The 20,598-nt window shown below is 41.8% G+C and overlaps 1 protein-coding gene across 3 annotated transcripts in view; it reads right to left on the bottom strand.

The window, feature by feature from the left end:
• The window catches only part of TNS3 (tensin 3), a 1,058,399-nt gene that overhangs the window by 177,251 nt on the left and 860,550 nt on the right, over positions 1-20,598 (bottom strand). For all 3 annotated transcript variants that reach the window (XM_063922694.1, XM_063922695.1, XM_063922696.1), the window contains 3 exons: positions 9,523-9,689; positions 7,596-7,719; positions 7,424-7,507 (listed from right to left, as the gene is read on the bottom strand). In XM_063922694.1, the coding sequence (XP_063778764.1) occupies positions 7,424-7,507; positions 7,596-7,719; positions 9,523-9,689 (375 nt within the window). The remainder of the gene's footprint in view (positions 1-7,423; positions 7,508-7,595; positions 7,720-9,522; positions 9,690-20,598) is intronic.

Raw genomic sequence — 20,598 nt, 5'->3', positions numbered from 1 at the left:
TGTATAAACGGAGAATATTTTGCAAGAATTGACCCGAGAACCCAAACCTGGCTAGAACTTCGGACATATATAGCCAATGAATCCTGTCGAAAGCTTTCTCCGCGTCAAGAGAAAGCAGTAGCATGGGCTCCTGAAACGCGGAGTGAGCTTCTAGAAGAGAGAATACTCTCCTGGTATTATCAGGAACTTAGCGACCGATAGTGAAACCCACCTGGTCTTGATGTAACAAAGTGGGTATCAACGGATTCAGTCTGTTTGCAATCAGTATGTCATACAGCTTAATATCTGTGTTTAAAAGTGCTATGGGTCTATAATTTGTGCAGAGAGACGGGTTCTTGCCAGGCTAGAGAATCGTGATCACCTGTGCATCTAACATTTCTCCAGGGAAAGGATTGGTGAACAGATTAAGAAGTGGGGAGAGTGAATCTTGAAAAGTAATGCAAAACACAGCTGCCAGGCTGTTAACCAACCAGCCCCGTTCTAGCCACGTAACACCCATCCTCTACTCCCTTCACTGGCTGCCTATAAGATGGCGAATCATCTTCAAGATTGTCTTACTGAGTTCAAAAGCATTACATGACCAGGGCCCAAGGTACCTGAAACAGCTTCTGACCCCATACTGCCCCACTCGATTACTGCGATCTATAGATGAAGGACTTTTAGCAGTACCTAGAATCTACCGTAATTCATCTGGGGGTCAAGCTTTTAGTCATGCGGCTCCGACTCTATGGAACTCACTTCCCCGCACAGTGCGAGAGGCCCCAACTATAGAATCCTTCAAAAGTAGACTCAAGACTTTCCTGTTTACTCAAGCATTTCCATAATGTCCCTTTAGTATCTTCATGCTTCTGTATTTTATGAAAATGTACTTCATTATTTTCTGTACTATATTATGTTGTGTATCTGTTAAGCGCCTTGAGTCCTATTGGAGAAAGAGCGCTATATAAATAAAATTATTATTATTATTATAATATAAGAGAGATTAATAAACCCATCTGGACCGGGGGCTTTGTCCCTTTTGAGGACTTTCAGAGAGGTACGAATTTTATCCTCAGTCCAGGGAGTACAAAGCACGGAGGTGTCATCGGGGGAGATGGAAGGTAAATTAATGGAGTCTAGGAAGGACCGTGTAAGCTGTAATGAAGGTTGGGGGGTGAGGGGGTCATGTTTAAGGTTATATAGCTTCCTATAGTATGAAGCAAATTGGTTTGCAATATCCTTAGGGTTCAGGGACAGTGATCCATCTGGGTCAGACAAGTTTTTAATTCTGTTAATAAGATTTTTCCCTCTAAGTTTCCACACCAATAGTTTACCAGCTGTATTGCCCAGTGTGTAATATTTCTGGTTTAAGGTGGAGACTGCTCTTTGGACATGTGAGAGGTACAGACTATTCAGTCAGGGACGCAAGTATGGAATCATACGTGGGGGACTGCTTATATTTATTTTCTAAAGACGTCACGCCAACTCATAAGCCAATTGGACTTCCCAGGAACGGCGCGTTATATGAGCCGAAGCATGGATAGCGGCTCCTCTCAGGACTGCCTTAAGGGCACACCAGTGATTGGAAATAGAGGTATTGGCAGGACTATTGGTTTCCAGATAAGAAGACAAGGCCTCTCGTAATATTGAGACTCCGTCCTCATCTCTCAAAATATATTCCCGCAACCTCCAAGGGCGAGGAGGGGAGTTAGTCGGTTTGTATGACCAGGGCCAAATTAAAGGTGCATGGTCAGACCACGAGATCGGCAATATTTTAACGGTAGGAATTGATTGCAATGTCCATTTATCCGTTAGGAGTAAGTCGATCCTAGAATAGGATCTGTGCACTGACTAATAAAACGTTTAGTCTCTGGCACCAATATTCCTGACTCTCCAAGTGTCATATAGATCAAATTCAGTCAGTAAGTGTGAAAAGAAGGAGGCTAGAGATTTGGCCGCATTGGCAGACTGTTTGTCAAGATTCGAAGATTTGTCTAAATGAGGAGCCAAGTTAAAATCACCCATAAGAAAGGTCGCACCTTTCCTGATACTATACAACTTTTGAAAAAAGGTTTTTAGGAACTGGGGCTGATTGGAATTAGGGGCATAGAGGGAGACCAAAGTAACATATCTAGTTCGCAATTTCCCCACTAGAATCAGATACCTGCCATTGCCGTCTACCCACTTATCCTCCAATTGAAAAGGACACGATTTATGAAATAGTATAGTAACTTCATTTCTTTTAAATGGTCCACAAGAGATATAATAAACTGGGTAATTGGTATTGGAGAATTGTGGGGGAGAGTGCAACGGAAAGTGTGATTCCTGTACAGCCACCACATCCGCCTTTTGGTCAGCAAAGTATTTCAGAGCCAAACGCCTCTTGCTGGGTGAGTTGAGCCCTTTGACATTAAGACTTAAAAATGTGGCCATGGGGGAGGGTATGACAGAGTGGTACACAGCACAGCGGAAAGCATTAGTAGCAATTGTGTCAAAGTACAATAAACAACTACATAGCTCTTCAAAAAAAAAAGGAGCAATGTCGGCATCAATAAAGAAAAGGACATAAAAAAAAGGAAACAGAGCAAAAATCAAAACAGGGGAAAAAAACAGATATAGTATCCATAGAGGAGATAGAGACACCGTCACACGAGTATCGTGACGGGCAGATACGCGTGGACGGCGGGTTGGCCAAAAATACACACCGCCGCTTCCAAACCAGAGCATAGTTAGTAGTTAATTGTAAACAGAAGAAAAAAAGAAAAACAAGGTCATCTCAAAATGAAGGGAAGACATTTGCAATGCAAGTAAAACAAGAAGCAATAACAATTCTATCTCGGCATAAAAGTAGCCAGAACATTGGGAATATAGAGTAAATAACAAAGCCTAGAAGGCAATAATCATGTGAACACAGATAAACTTGGAAAAAGAAAAAGCTAAACAATAGCTAACTTATGAGTATTACAAGGTAAGCTTCAGCCCGGAACCAATGTCCATTCTGGGGCGATTCGTTTCGGTGATGTAGCTGAGGGAGTGGGTTGCATATCAAGAGGAATGTCCCAGTTTTTCAGGATTGTAGGCCCATCTTCAGGGGTGTTGATAATAGCGGTAGTACCATTACGCAGTACTATCAGCTTAGTAGGGAATCCCCATTTATATTGGACCGTAGCTTTCCTTAAGGCTGACGCAATAGCGTAAAAGGAACGCCTTTTGGCCAGAGTTGCTGGGGACAGGTCCGGGAAAAGTTGAAGAGAATCTAGGCAAGTCGCTGTAGGTGAGGAAGGCATCGCTGCACGCAAGATCTTCTCTTTAATGTAGAAAAAAATGGACTCTGAGAAGGGTATCACGTGAGGCTTGAGCAGGTGCTTGTCTTGATTTCGGAAGTCTATGGATCCTGTCGATCAAAAGGTCAGATAGGGAAGCATCTGGCAACAATTTTTTAAAGAGGCTGGTGGCGTAGTCATATAGGTCCGCATTAGAAACAGCGTCACGGATGCCTCTTATTTTGATGTTGTTTCTACGTGAGCGATCCTCTAAATCCGTAGTTTTCTCGCGGATGTAGGCGACTTCCTCTAGGAGAGAGTCGTGTGCGGTGATTAGATCATTGTGCGATGCGACCAGCTCCTCCATCTTATGCTCGATATGGTCTGTCCTGTTACCAATTTCAAAGATGTCAGAGCGAAGAGATTGGATGTTAGATTTAAGCTCAGCCGAAATATCAGACTTGAATGAGGCTACCATGGAGTGGATAGAACGTAGCGTAACCGGACCATCCAGTGAATCCATATCAACTTGTGCGACGTTAGCCAAATTGTATAGGCTTGATGAAGTTGTTTGAGACGTTTGAGTCTGACTAGACGAGGGAAGGGAGGAACGGGGCTTAGTACCAGAGGAGGACAGTCCAAAGAAATGTACTTGCGGAGCAGATTTAGACCCCTTTGTTTTTTCGGAGGCATGTCGATAAGACCCAGGGGGGATTAGTAGATCATATAGATGAATGAAGCAACCTTAGCAAATGATTACTCAGGCAGGAAGCGAAGGTGAGGTAGACACGGTGTTAGAAGGCCATATCCTCATGGTGAAGTTGCATCATAGGCACTGCATTTGTTAGTAATGGTCGCAAGGCGGCACCATCCTAGAAGGCCAGATTGTATGTATAAGATCAAAGTGGGGGCGCAAGTGCTATGGGCCTTCCCCAGCTCCACATCTCAAAACTCCCAGCCTGGACCAGCCAGCAGCCAGGGTCTGCAGTATAGAGGCTTATAGATATCCAGGGAGGCACTGAGGAGTGTGAGGTCAGCAGAATGACAGGCTGAAAAGGGCTGGTGCCCTCTACCTTGATGGAGTACAGGAGAGGGATCACTGAGAAGCAGCACTACCTAAACAGATCCTCCTTGCCTCCTCCAAGATAGCCGCTGTCACTGAGCCTTTGCACTGGAGTATGTCAGCCCAGGGGTCCCCGGTCCCAGTTGATGTCACTGACTTCCCAGGCACCGGATACTCACGGGCACCTCCGCGGCTCCACTCGGCGCTCAGCTCCCGGCTCCGGGGACTCGACTGTGTCTTCTCGGCTCTCGGCAGCGGTCTGAAGAAGGGGTGAGTGTTGGCAGTTAGGGCTGTTCGCGCCCGCACGGCTCTCGCACCGTTCAGTTGTCCGGCCGGAATGCTTCTAAAATTGAGGTACCGGCTTCAAAACAGGGGGAAGGCCGCAACCTGTAAGAACAGGAAAAACCTGTTCTCCAGCTCCGCAGCTCTCCCTCTCCGAATGCCTAGGCTTAGGGATGGGACAATAAAGCGCTGGGTGACAGTAAATCACGGGTGGACCGCCAATAAAGGGGTTAATGTGCAGGCTTTTGCAGGAGCTCCCCTGGGACACGTCAGGTCAGTTAGGCAGCAAGCCACGCCCCCCTATCAGGGGCTTTTTAAACAGCTGCAACATATGCACCCAACTATACATGTAGGTATTGATGTAAATATGTGTACAGAGTATCACTGCAACCAACAGATCTTACCCTTTAATACATTTAATAAAAGCATCAATACAAATGCTTGTAAAATCATAATTTGTAATATCAGTGGCCGGGGTGTAGCCAGAACGTTTTGGGCCCCATAGCAATATTCTGAAGGGACCCATGACCTAATGCTTCTAAAGAGACACCTCTCCACAGCAACAAATTGCCCTAAATAATTTTATGCACCATGGTAATGCCCTAGTTCCCATTATGTCACATTGTAGGGCTACGAGTACACATCATGCAACACAGTACTCCAAGTTTACATAACGACACAACAAGGTGCCCCTACCTTGATAAAGGCTTATTACAAGTCGCAATATGTTGGTCTAAAGCAGGCATGTCCAAACTGCGGCCCTCCAGCTGTCAGAGAATGCTAAAGCTGTGTCAGGGCATGCTGGGATGTGTAGTTTCTCAACAGCTGGAGGGCCGCAGTTTGGACATGCCTGGTCTTAAGAGTCCCTGACCTTTTTCTTATAACATCTGCATTAAAAAGGGTATCTCTGTCTCCTGGATGGCATCCAAACGACCGTGCATTGCTGCTCAGGTGATATGATTCTTTTCATTCCACCTTCATTTTATGGTGTGTTTTAATTGTTTTATACAAAAAAAATCCCTTTCTTAAGTTAGTATTCTTTGCTTCTATGTTATAGTACCCATTTGGAGGTAATACTGCCCTTAAGGTGTAAAAGGAGAAACTACCATGTGGACGGATAAAAGAAACCTTTATTAGAAACCTTGATTTATCGTCCCACTATATTAACCAGAGTAATTATGTTACACTTTAGGTTTCCAATCATGTCTGCCTTGGATGAACTATTGCTTTTAGCATATGGTATAATAGTAAAAACCCATTAGATAATTGAATAGCATGGTAATAAAATAAAGGCACGATCGAGAAATGGATTACTAGGAAATATAAAAAAGAACAAATTGTGGTGGACGTGATTACAGTGATGCAGCATGCCAAGCTCAGCAGGACCTACTAAATCAGCTCACATATAAAACAAGAGTTATTACACCAAAGTACATTACACAAACAAAGTGATGTAGTTGGCATCCCAACATACAGAATGCTGGCTGTCAGAAGACCGGAATCCCGAATTTAAGTATGCCGGCAAGTTTTAGGGTTACGCTGCGGGGGTAGGGTTAGTCACTAGTGGGATGGTTAGGCTGCAGGGAAGGAGGGTTAGGGTAAGGCTGTGGGGAGGGAGGGTTAGGGTTAGGCTGCGAGAAGGAAGGGTTAGGGGGAAAGTAAGGGTCATGGTTTATTTAGTTGCTCGTATTTGCATCCCATACCCAACCTGTAGCAATTTATCATGCACACACTCTGTAAACAATTAATAGGCTTCTTCTCAAACATTTTTAACAAGCACTCACTCCACATACTGTCCACTCAACATTGTGTTTTTAAATGTACAGATTATATGATATGCTTAACATGTTAGAATCCTAACACATTACCATAAAAACGTATGTAGCACATTGTTCAAGCAACTGTGTTTTAAACCGTAATTGGTATCTTTTGTCATGCTGGTTAATGTATTCATGACCCATTTGCTACAGTATGAATGTTTTATATTTTTCTCTGAAATAAGTTGCTTTTTTTGTTGCCATTTCCTACACAGCATTGAGATAAAGGAGACAGATTGAGCATGTATCCAAGTATTGTGATTAAAAAAAAATATCTGCCTGTGCCTAGGGGAGAGTGGACAAATAAGGTCATTACTATAGTTTGTTTTTTTAGAACAGTATATAAAACATTAGAACCTATATTAAGCCCAACTGTAATATTACAGTAGAGCACTGTTGAATTTGCTGATACTTTTCTTGCTTAAATATGGATAAAGACAGGTATCCAATTAGCTGTGGTAATACATCACAGTTAATGGATTCACCCGGGGATATGCAATTAGCCCTGAGCCCACTGCACTTATTGGGGTTTATGCTTCAGGGTGGGGATTATGTTTCCTAAGGCACCCGAAGCATAATCTTCAATAAGGAACCTTTGGAGCCGCGATAATGCATGGGATCGGGAATTTACCCCGGATCCCATGTGTTATGGGAGAAAAGTTGACAGGGCTAATTCTAAGAGAGATGTACTAGCAAACACTGTAGAAGATATACATAGATACTGTATATATTATTTTTAATTTTGGAGAAAATTAATGGATATATGTAAAGTGGATATAAACACATAATAATAATATAAAAAAAGAGATGTCCACTTACACATATCAGTGTATGTTAGTTATAATATAATTTTTTAGTGTACAGTATATTTATTTAAACAGGTATTTGGAGCTCTCAGACCTATCAACTTCGCACACATACAAAGAGACAAACATTCTTATTCTTTCACAAGAGACAATTGTAACCAAAATCTGGCATTTGCTAAAAAAGCATATAAATAAAGTAACGCATTTTCTTACCATGCTCGGTTTTATACATATCTGTAGGGTTACAAAACTGATGGCCTGCCTCAAACATTTGATTATAATTTGGAGGTGTTCGCACTGAAACAAAGAAAAAAAACAACTTAGACATAGTGATTTTCTACCTCAATTCTTTGGCTATAGGTACTATCGCTAAATTTATGCTCACCATAAGGTGTTTCCGGTGAAATAGGAAAAGCTGGAGTAGGTGGAACAACTTCATTCCCATTTTTTGCACAGCTGAAGGGGTTATCTACTTCATCAAAATCCCCCTGGAAACTAGAAAATGTCTCCTGTAAAAAACAAACAAAAAAAACACTGAAATGAATGCTTGTGACATATTATGATAGTTACGAAAATATATCACACCCACAGTAGGTAAAAGTCCACACCACTGGTAACTACAGGTCTATGATAAGATTTCTGTATGCCAACATTTAGAGAAATATAAAATATGCAATGTGTAATTTTGAGTATCAATTATGCTAGCTAAAATAGGGCATATATTTCCCCATTAACTTCTACTCGATTTTAAAGAGCTTAACCAGCACAAAATATAATTTACTAATTAAAATTAAATAGAACTTTGTACTATGGAGTGAATCTTAGCTTCTTAAAATTGCGACCGATGTATTCGCAATATTGCGATTACTAACTACTTAGCAGTTTCAGAGTAGCTTCAGACTTACTCTGCCTGTGCGATCAGTTCAGTGCTTGTCGTTCCTGGTTGACGTCACAAACACACCCAGCGTTCGCCCAGGCACTCCCACCGTTTCTCCGGCCACTCCTGCGTTTTTTCCGGAAACGGTAGCGTTTTCAGCCACACGCCCCTGAAACGCCGTGTTTCCGCCCAGTAACACCCATTTCCTGTCAATCACATTACGATCGCCGGAGCGATGAAAAAGCCGTGAGTAAAATTACTTTCTACATAGTAAAGTTACTTGGCGCAGTCGCAGTGCGAACATTGCGCATGCGTACTAAGCGGATTTTCATTGCGATGCGATGAAAAATACCGAGCGAACAACTCGGAATGAGGGCCTATATTCAGTGTTCTGTGATGCTTCTCCTCATTAGTATTTTAGGTGGCTGCTGTTGATATACAGATGTGTCCTCATACATGTAGCTTCAGTACACCACGCTGCGTGAGATGCCTGACAAGAGTGAGCCACCGGGTCCCATGCAATTCAGCTAGCGTCGGGCGTCTTTTATCCCAAAACAAACTAATCAAATAATTGCTGTGGTCACCCGCTAGCCAACTGGAAGTACCCAAGAACATGTTGTGTGAACTCAATGTGCTCTTATGGAGTCTGGCAAATCTGACTCCCACTCTTCCACTATGCAAATTGTCTCACACTGTACCATAAAGACAGGTGAGCAGCACTCTCTGGGACTTATGCTCGCATCAATTATCTTCTTGTATCATGACTATTGCCAAATTCAAACAACCCATCCTTTTTAAGCAACCTGAGATCCAAACTTTGTCCGAGTACAGTATTACTGTAGGTCTCATATCCTAGTCTCCATCATTCCTGTAAATGCCATTGTTTACTCAGTATGATCCAGTCAGTTTTAACTTTACTATATGTTTGCTCTTTTGGTACCTTCTCTGCGGCTCTCCATTTTTTATCCTTTCTACTACAGATGATTATTTTGGCTATTCCTCCAGCTTTATCCAGTCCAGCACTGTGTAACAGTTTTTGGCCAGTCTGACTGCTCTGAAGTTCCATTATCAGCCAACAGATGTGTCCTCATATACTATTGCTACAGCAACACCAAACAAACTCCTAGGTTCCGCTTGCAGTAAGAATAGAGGAGGAGAGGGGCAATTCAAGTAGAGGTATCTGCACACGAATATTAATAAAACTGTGCTGTTGCAATAAGGAGTCTAATCAGGAGCAGGCTCTGCTGCAGAGTTGGCTCACAGAGCTTACCTTTGTTCAACCGTTTGATAGATCACTATCACACTTTTTCACCAAACACAAATAGTTGCAACCAGTGACATTCTGTGAAATACGAGGCAATTGTAAAGCAGAATATGCAAAAATGTATTCTGTATAAGTAGATACAGGGCAAGGCAATCAATTAAACATGAATACCTCTTTTGACTGGGATTGCCTCATCACTGTAAATGACCTGGATGTTGAATCTTGCTCTGGAGATTTCTTCCATACATATCTAGCATACTGTGGATCTGGTGTATCATTATCATACTGGCCAAAACTAAGCTTTCGAGCTCTGGCCAATGATGCATTCACCTGCGCACCTGTATGAACACAAGAGTTAGCTTATACAGACAGATATTGATGTACACACACACACACATATATATATATATATATATATATATATATATATATTATACTGTATCTGTCAAAGTTGTGAGATATATTTTTGTTGACATGTTTCAGCATTGTTAATGTATCCATGCATTATTAGTTTTTAAATATGGTGGTGGTCAGAGCCATGATGTTCTGTGGTTAGGGAAGCCTCCTATCATGAAGCTGTTGCACTGTTGATCATTATTCAAGAGAAGTGAATTTGTGTTTGAGAGACATTACTTCATATTTGAGTGCTTCGTGGGCTATTGTTCGGAATGTCTGCATGGAGACCAATTCTTCCATACTATTTTAAGTCCCTAGAAACTGTGGTTCCCTTCTAGGTACATGGTGGTCTGGGTGGGAAGACAGTCTTATTATTGTGAGGCACTGACAATAGTTATGCAACGGAATGGGTTAAGGTGTACGTATCTAACTTCTCCAAGCCTGCACCCATTAGATGTTGTTGGAAGGCAGTTTAAGTAGACACAGCCTGCAATGCCAGCGAGATAGGGGCCAAGTTGGTCATTTTTTTTTTTAGAGGTGATTGGGTTTTTGTTTTTTCGGGGGGTGTTGGCATTTTGCAGGGTTGGAAAAAAAAACAGTTTAAAAAAAAACAATTTAAAAAAACGCCTTTTTTTCTGTTTAAAGCGGATGTTTTGGTTTAAACCATTTTTTTATTGCATTGATTTAATTAATTTTTTTTAATCCTGTTTATTATAACACTGAGAAACATTGCTATGTATTAGAAACCTTGATCAACAATGTTTTAATGCAAATTAACAAAACAAAGTTATAAGGCTTTGATATGATTTATTTGAAATCTTTCAATAAAACCAATTTTAGACTAAATATAAATAAAACATGCAAAATTACTTTTCAGAGAAACACACAAACACGAAAATAGGAGTTCAGCATTAGCACTGGATATGTCACTGGCATTAAACATTTTGAATAAAAATACTAGTTTAGATGCCTTTTCAGTTCCCAGACTGTTTCGAAGCTTCGAATGAACTAAACCAAAAGAAGAAAAAAATCTTTCTACACTAGCTGAAGATGATTGAGCAGTCAGAAGTTGTTCAATAATGGGAAATACATTAGGTTTTGAATCAAAGTAAATATGAAGATTAAACCATGAGGTATTTTTCCGTTTTATGTGTTGGTGTTGTTTACTCTTTAAGACTGAGTGTTAACTGTGTTTTTTTTTCCTGTCCTATGGGAATGTTGGGGGAGAAGCTTGATGCTAGGCAGATTTAGCACCTCTCTTATCTGATTCACCTCCCTATATCTTTGTTGTGTGTGTGATTTACTGCATTGATTCAGCTTACTTAGATGAAGACCACAAGCAACAAGAATGTGGAATAATACTAGGGATTCCCTTACAATAGGCCTTTTTTTTAAGAAGTCACAGTGTGGTGCCTGTATTCACAGTATATTTTTAAAAAAACGCAGAGGTTTTTATTGTTGTTGTTTTTTTTTTTTTTTTTTTTTAAAAGCCATTTGGTTTAAACCAGCCAACTCTGTATTTTGACATATTTTACAAACACCACACATGTATACTGCTGCATGTTAAACTTATTGTTTGTCTTTACAATGTGAAATACTATGCATGTTTTTGGATGGTGGAGGCTAGTACCACTGACTCTTTAAACATGGTTCTAACTTTTAATTAATTTTTGTTTCTTGCCAATTATTTATGTAGCCAATACCTTATAGCCTCTATGTATATGGTTTACTTGTATGTATTAAATATGGATCTAATGGAACCTAGATAAAGTAGAAAAGCAGTTTTGCTGTACCTGACATGAAAAAAAACCGGAGCTATTGTACTATAAAAAAGGATCAATTAGAACATTCTCTGAACATATTAATCACACGTGGAGATATCATTTTTGTTTTCTGTTCATGAATAAATAAGCCTGCATTAATTTAGCGCCAATCTTCTTTGCCCTTTCCAACATTTAGAGAATTTGTATCATAGCTCCAGAAAGCAGCAAAATCAGCAAATGAGATGATGTAAGCAGGGCATTTTTTTTTGGCAGGGTGGCCTCTGCTTGGCTCAGGTCTGAACTTTAATGCACTCATATTGGAGTAATCTAACTCCTTATAAAAGTGCTTACTATAACCTACAGTAGGCTCTAAACAGATAAGCAATCATTTGAGTTTTAATATTATTTAATAAAAGTTACACTTTATTTACTGCTTATGTTTTGTGCATCATTATATGACAGCAGCTTTTCTTTCCTACCTCTTTGGCTCAGATCACCACCTGGTCTTTCTGTAGGAAAGCTGTTGGTTCAGAGGATGTGTCAAACTGTAGTCTGTAGCTTAAGTAGGTCACCCTTTCTGCCATATTTTGTTAATTTAGTAAGTAAAATATCTAATAATATAGTTTGTATATATACACTGAAGTGCCAAAGGATAGGTGTTTAGTATCGTAGGACACCTCTAGACCCATGAAGTGCAGCAATCCAATGTGGCATCAATTCCCCAATTAAACGGAAGACCTCTGGAGAGGTGTTCTAAAAGGAAAATCTCTGGAGAGATGTTGACCCATGCCATCTGGAGAGTGTATCACAGCTCCCTAATATTTGTAGGTGCAAGATTATGGGTGAGAATGGAACTCTCTGCCACATCCCATAAATGATCAATTAAGTTCACGTAGAGTGAATATGGTAGTACATTATCCTGCTGGAATATTCCATCGTTATGGGGGTACAAGAAGTCCATGAAGGGCTGCAAATGGTCATCAAATGATGCAACGTAGCAGTTACCAGTCAATGATGTGTTTAGTGGAACTAACCCATGCCATGTGAACATACCTCACACCATTACGGAACCACCACCAGCCTGCACGGTGACATGTTGAAAAATGGGGTCCATGAGCTCATGGGGCTTGTGCCACACCGGAACCCTACAATCAGCCCAAAACAACTGTAACTGTGGCTCATCGGGCCATGCCACATGATGCCAGTCCTCCAAGGTCTAATTAGTGATGTCTCAAGCCCAGGTGATGTACTGTGTCCAGTGTAGTAGTGTTAATAGTGACACTCTATCCTATGTAAGCTAAAGAATGCTGCACTGACCTGCTGGGACCTCCTGCATTGAATGTGGATATGATTTGAGTCAGTGTCGCTTGTCTGTTACCATGGACAATTTTGGGCAGATACCGCTCAAGCATACCGATATAGCACCCACAGTCAGCCACTGTGCTGTCCACAGTGGGTGGTAATTCATGTCGTCTTGCCATGAGCAGTCTAGCTGGTGTTCAAACTCATGAGATATAAGATTATAACTGATGCAGGTCTGGGCATTTCCAAGATATCACAGTATTGTGGCACCACTTACCATTACTTTCACATACTACTATCCCATCAATTTTAGTACTTCAGTGTCTATATATTATATAATGTATATACAGTAGATGTTCTTGCACACTTATCGTGGTATTAGCTTAAACAACTTGTCATCCTCTCATTGTTACCCTTCAGTCCCTTGCTAGCTACACCCCAACAAATCACCTTTTTTGTACTACACATGTTCCTCCTTCATCTCTACTTTTCCATGTCTTCACACATGCTGTTAAGGCCTTAGATTGCTAATGTATTTATTTTTAAGAAATGCCATTACTTTTTTTTCTTAACAGTTCTTGTGTTCTCTGGGGAGAAACTGTTGGGCTAAGGGAATGCCCCTGCAATATTAAAACAACATGTACTTTTGAATGTGAACAAAAGTGGAAGCAGAACTCAGATTTACTGAATCTATGTGAGCATTACCAGCCCCCATTCAGCTTGTAACCTGTGCTGCAGAGGCAGAGCTAGGATACTCTTGAGACAACAAATATGTTCCATTCAAGTAATTGTTCATTGCCTTTCTTTATGAAGTCAATGCTTTAAGCAGGCAAGAAATAGTTTCTCAAGAACATTCCTTCAGAAGGAATCCTTCCTGCTCACTGTGTGATTTGATGATGTACAGTATATACAGTATATCTATATAATGGAAATTATGATAATAGCTGGTATGGCAAATCATATTGCATCTTACTAATATATAAAAATATAAATTTTTAAGGTCAATGTACAAGTGTGTAGAAAAGCACCTCCATAGATAACACTAAAGCAAAGCATGCAATCACACACAAAGGAGACTCATATAGAAACTGTTGTAATTCCTACACTGTTCACCTGATTTGGATGTAAATTCCCTCAAATTAAAGCGGAAAGTCTGCAGTTAAAGCACATCTTGCTTGTTTCATTTCAAATCCATTGTGGTGGTGTATAGAGCCCAAAATATGAGAATTGTGTCGATGTCCCAATATTTATGGACCTGACTGTGTGTGTGTGTGTGTGTGTGTATATATATATATATATATATATATATATATATATATACATGAACACACACATACACACAGTATAAACTGCTAGTGCATATTAATAATAGCAATGCACTTTAGTGACAAAAAAAATAAGATAGATAGATTAGATAGATAGATATATATATACACACACACACACACACACACACACACACACACACACACACACACACACACACACACACATATATATATATATATATATATATATATATATACAGTACATACAGACACACACATACCCAGCCTTGCACTCTGTAATTCTTATGGGCCCTACACACTTACCGATCAGCCCCCGAGCTGCCCAGCGGCGAATACGGGGGGGGGGGGGGGGGGGGAAGTGACAGGGGGAGTGAAGAAACTTCACTCCCCCCATTACCCGGCTCCAGAGCACTGCACGCTAATATGGACAATCTCGTCCATATTGGCCTGCATGCATAAGCGACGGGTCACCAACGATTAACGAGCGCGGGCCGCGCATCGTTAATCGTTGGTGCCTACACACTGCACGATATGAACGAGTTCACGTTCACTAATGAACGAGAACATTCATATCGTGCATTTTATCTGCCAGTGTGTAGGGCCCTTTAGCCAAGCCTTTATGGTGGCTAGTCACACTCCCTATAGAGGTTGGTCACACCCTCAAGTGTGGGCATTCTTCCGGTGGGCCCTTTATGTATCAGTCTGACACTGCTGTGGATGCTTGAGCACCCCCAATATTTGTGCTGTCAGCAACTATATCTATTCATGGCATTTGTCAGTAATATTTAGAGAACATCCAATAATTTTCAAAAGTTGGCTCTTACGTTTATTTGCTTTTACTAGAAGTCTATACAGGTTGAGTATCCCATATCCAAATATTCCGAAATACGGAATATTCCGAAATACGGACTTTTTTGAGTGAGACTGAGATAGTGAAACCTTTGTTTTTTGATGGCTCAATGTACACAGACTTTGTTTAATACTCTAAGTTATTAAAAATATTGTTTTAAATGACCTTCAGGCTGTGTGCATAAGGTGTATATGAAACATAAATGAATTGTGTGAATGTACACTCACTTTGCTTAATGCACAAAGTTATAAAAAATATTTGCTAAAATTACCATCAGGCTAGATGTATAAAGTGTATTTGTAACATAAATGCATTCTGTGCTTAGATTTAGGTCCCATCACCATGATATCTCATTATGGTATGCAATTATTCCAAAATACGGAAAAATCCGATATCCAAAATTCCTCTGGTCCCAAGCATTTTGGATAAGGGATACTCAACCTGTATATGTGATTTGGGTGTAAGGAAAGTGGTCTAATAATTTAACCTTTAGACCTTGCTTCTTTTTTTCTCAAGTTCACCCTTCTTAAATAAATGTAATCAAATTTTAAGTTCGGTATTCACCAGGATCAGCGGTACCAATGACAAATTCCGTAAGCTATGTGCAGACAGGTGTTTTTTCTTTCTTTTTTGCATTTCTTGTCTTCTGTTTTTTTTTTCTTCTTGCCTCTATATACAATTACTTTGTTTCTACTATGGGGACAGATCTAAAAATCACAATGACCTTAAAAACAAAATTATAGAGCACCATTTCTGAAAACAAGCCTGAGCAAAAGATGACACATTGGTCTTTACCACAATTACAGTATCATCAGGAATTGGAATTCTGGAAATGTATTGCAAAACATGTTTTTTTTTTCTTCTAAAGCTCTAATGCAAAGTTAATGAAGGCATACTGCGCTGGTGTTTGCATACTCCAATAAAGTGTAATCTATCACCTTTTACCAGCTAAACATTTGACTCACTGGTAGCCTGTATTAATTAGCCATAGCCTTTAGACGCAATCTAGGATCAGCTGTGCTGGTTAATGGGCCTAATTCAATGTTGATTGCAAAAACTCTAATGGGCAAAACCATGTGCACTGCAGGTGGGGTAGATATATAACATGTGCAGAGAAAATAGGATTTTAATACCTACCAGTAAATCCTTTTCTCCTAGTCCGTAGAGGATGCCGGGGACTCCAAAAGGACCATGGGGTATAGACGGGATCCGCAGGAGACATGGGCACACTATAAGACTTTTACTGAGTGTGAACTGGCTACTCCCTCTATGCTCCTCCTCCAGACCTCAGTTATAGGAACTGTGCCCAGGGGAGACGGACATTTCGAGGAAAAGGATTTTTGTTAAACTAAGGGTGAGATACATACCAGCTCACACCACAAACACACCGTACAACTGGATTAGCAGGAATACCAGATAACAGTATGAACGAAAAAACAGCAACAAGCTGAACATAACCCAACCGTCGTGTAACCGAAAACAACAACCAACAATACAACAGCAAGTAACAGTACGCACTGGGATGGGCGCCCAGCATCCTCTACGGACTAGGAGAAAAGGATTTACTGGTAGGTATTAAAATCCTATTTTCTCTTACGTCCTAGAGGATGCTGGGGACTCCAAAAGGACCATGGGGTCTATACCAAAGCTCCAGACCGGGCGGGAGAGTGCGGACGACTCTGGAGCACCGATTGAGCTAACATGAGGTCCTCCTCAGCCAGGGTATCAAACTTGTAGAACTTGGAAAAAGTGTTTGAACCCGACCACGTAGCTGCTCGGCAAAGTTGAAGTGCCGAGACCCCTCGGGCAGCCGCCCAAGATGAGCCCACCTTCCTGGTAGAATTGGCCTTTACTAACTTTGGCAACGGCAACCCAGCCGAAGAATGAGCGTGCTGAATCGTATTACAAATCCAGCGTGCAATAATCTGCTTGGAAGCAGGATTTCCAATCTTGTTGGAAGCATACAGGACAAACAGAGCCTCCGTTTTCCTAACAAGAGCCGTTCTGGCGACATAAATTTTTAAAGCTCTTACGACATCAAAGAGATTTTGGCACTGCCACAGCATCCGTAGCCACAGGTACCACAAAAGGTTGATTTATGTGAAACGAAGAAACCACCTTCGGCAGAAATTGTTGACGAGTCCTCAATTCCGCTCTATCCACATGAAAAATCAAATATGGGCTCTTGTGAGACAAAGCTGCCAATTCTGACACTCGTCTGGCAGACGCCAAGGCCAAATGCATGACCACTTTCCAAGTGAGAAACTTTAACTCAACCTTTCGCAAAGGTTCAAACCAGTGAGACATAAGAAACTGTAACACCACTTCAAGATCCCACGGTGCCACGGGTGGCACAATCGGAGGATGGATATGCAGCACTCCCTTCATGAAAGTCTGAACCTCAGGAAGGGCGGCCAATTATTTTTGAAAGAAAATAGATAAAGCCGAAATCTGCACTTTGATGGAACCCAATTTCAGGCCTGCAGCCACGCCTGCCTGCAAAAAATGGAGGAAACGACCCAAGTGAAACTCATCCGCAGGAGCTGTTTTGGCTTCATACCACGACACATATTTTCTCCAAATACGGTGATAATGCTTTGCCGTGACCTCCTTTCTAGCCTTACGAGCTAGGATTTGGCGTTCAACCTCAACGCCGTCAAACGCAGTCGCGGTAAGTCTGGAAATATGCATGGCCCCTGCAGTAACAGGTCCTCTCTGAGAGGAAGCGGCCAAGGAACAGGTCCTCTCTGAGAGGAAGCGGCCAAGGATCTTCTATGAGCAATTCCTGAAGATCCGGATACCAGGCCCTCCGTGGCCAATCTGGAACGACGAGTATTGCCTGAACCCTTGTTCGTCTTATGATCCTCAACACTCTTGGAATGAGAGGAAGTGGAGGGAACACATACACGGACTGAAACACCCACGGAGTTACCAGGGCGTCCACTGCACTGGCTTGGGGGTCCCTTGACCTGGAACAATACCTCGGAAGCTTCTTGTTGAGGCGAGACGCCATCATGTCTATTTGAGGAATTCCCCAACACCTTGTAATTTCTGCAAATACCTCTTGATGAAGGGCCCACTCTCCTGGATGGAGATCATGTCTGCTGAGGAAGTCTGCTTCCCAGTTATCCACGCCCAGAAGGAAGACTGCTGACAGAGCGCTCACGTGCTGTTCCGCCCAGCGGAGAACTCTTGTGGCCTCCGCAATTGCCGCTCTTCTCTTTATTCCGCCCTGGCGGTTTACGTACGCCACCGCTGTTATGTTGCCCGACTGAATCAGGACAGGTAGACCTTGAAGAAAGCTTTTCGCTTGCAGAAGGCCGTTGTAAATGGCTCTTAACTCCAGAACATTTATGTGGAGACAAGATTCCTGGCTTGACCATTTTCCCTGGAAACTTCTTCCTTGTGTGACTGCACCCCAGCCTTGGAGACTTGCATCTGTGGTCAGCAGGACCCAATCCTGGATTCCGAACCTGCGTCCCTCTAGAAGGTGAGAACTTTGCAGCCACCACAGGAGAGAAATTCTGGTTCTGGAAGATAGACTTATTTTCCGGTGCATGTGCAGGTGAGACCCGGACCATTTGTTCAGCAGGTCCCACTGAAACACCCGGGCATGAAATGTCAAAGTCAGAAAAATGTCTCTATGCACGTTGCCATATTTGCACCGCACACTGGTCCGCGCTGCGCATGCGTACGCTCTCCCGTGAAGGCGCATACCCGCGATAGCGTGCACTCGCAGGCGCGGTATGCGTATTTACGGTAGAGTTTATGTAGTCGTAGCGTGCGACTCATTCGTTACAAATGTTCACAATTAATGTAGTTTGTAGATCATGGTCACCTTGATAGATTCTGAAAGTCTGGTTAAAATAGAAGGTCCCTGTTTAAAGGAATCCCTCTTTGTATTGTACGAAGGGTCTAACAGGAATCATACAGCAGTGTTTGGTACCCATCGGAAGAGTATTTAATTAGTAATATTCCGGTGTTGGTTTGGAGCGTATTAATCGCTCGTGCGAATAGTTATGGACATAAGAAGTTTATGTCCATTTCTATTATTTACACATACTCAGGTATGCGGCGGGAAACCCAGTTTCCCACCCACCTGAGCTGTTGGAAATCGTCACAGCCCACCTGTATGAATCACCCTATGACCTTTTGTTATGATGCAGGGCCGAATTCCTTCGGCCAATGGACAATGGGATTGTAGGACCAGGAGATTGCATTGTGTGTGGGGCATAAATAGGCAGGCCGACCACATCCAGCTCTCACTCTCTCATCAACGGTTATCTGCTGATAGCCGGGAGCTGGATATCGAGGCGCAGGCGATCGTTTCCCCTTGTGCGTAAGTTTTCTCTCCGTAATCATTGTCTTTCTGTGAGCCAATTTCTCTCTCTCTCTCTCTCTCTCTCTCTGTTCTGTTCTCTCATATCTCCCCTAGACTAGGCTAGTATTGTATTGTATTAGATAGTATTGTATTGTATTGCATTTAGGTCAGTGTAGTATTGTCTTTTTGTATTTATTGTTTAGTTCTGTGGTTAGGAAGTCTCTGTTATATTGTAGTGTATCATTTGTACTGTTATCCCCTTTTACAAATATATTAGATATAATACAGTTAATAGGCTTTGGAACCTAAACCTGTATCTGTGTATTTTCTATAGTGTTAAGTGTTCACTTGAGCGTCGGAGACGCTCAAGCAGCTTTGTAGTTAGTCAGGTTACACAAGGTTGCACTCACACCCTGTACTCACATTAAGGTATTCTGTGTATTTCATTTGTATAAGGTTTAAACATAAAGGTATAGTGCTGTGAGCGTCTGCATCGCTGGTGACCTCCTCGTGGTCTCGAGCGTACGCTACGCTACAGCGAATCATTACTCTAGTCATAACCAATAACGTGTCCTGTGATCACTGGGCCGTGAGCGAACGTGACGCTTGAGCGTCTCGCTTACTGCTGAGCGATCGTTACGCAAATAGCGTACCATTACGGTACTTCTTAAGTAAACAGCGTACAGTGTTCTTAGACTTCATAAAGGGTTGTTTATACGACAAAGGAATTTAGCATTGTCAATTGGGGACTCGTCCTATCCTTCTCATATCTGCACTAGGTAGATCAGCAGACATTATCCCCCAGCAAAGGGTGGGAGGTTGTCTCCCAGTGCTGACGGGATAAGCGTCTGCTTCGCTTAGATAAAGAGTGCTGAAGGAATCCGGGAACCGGAAGTAAGAACAAAACGCTTGTGTCTTTTAAAACTGTTTTATTTCTCTTCTGTCTTGCGTATACACGCACGCATACATATATCTGCATTTTCTGTTTCATTTTCGTATATCACTATCCCTGTTTGCCAAATTTTATAGTTGATAGAAAGTGCTAAAAGAGATTTGCTGTTATTTCATAGTAGAGGTGATAGTTAAAATATAGACCAACACACGGCTTGTCCGGGAGATAAGGCAGTCAGTGTGGTGTGCGGTAGATGATCAGGGATCATCCACATTGATAAAAATAGAAATTGTGTTACGGTGGATCTTTGTTTTGCGTACACGTGTCCCTAACAAAAGACTTGCGTACGCAATCCAAAGGCAGACGCACGCAGCGTACATTACGCAACGTAGCGTCTGGTTACGCCCACGTAGCTCGTCACAAAAAGTTGAATT

The sequence above is a fragment of the Pseudophryne corroboree genome, chromosome 5 (genome assembly GCF_028390025.1).
Source record: "Pseudophryne corroboree isolate aPseCor3 chromosome 5, aPseCor3.hap2, whole genome shotgun sequence".
NCBI classification, from domain to species: Eukaryota; Metazoa; Chordata; class Amphibia; order Anura; family Myobatrachidae; genus Pseudophryne; species Pseudophryne corroboree.
This window is presented reverse-complemented; position numbering and strand designations above follow the sequence as displayed.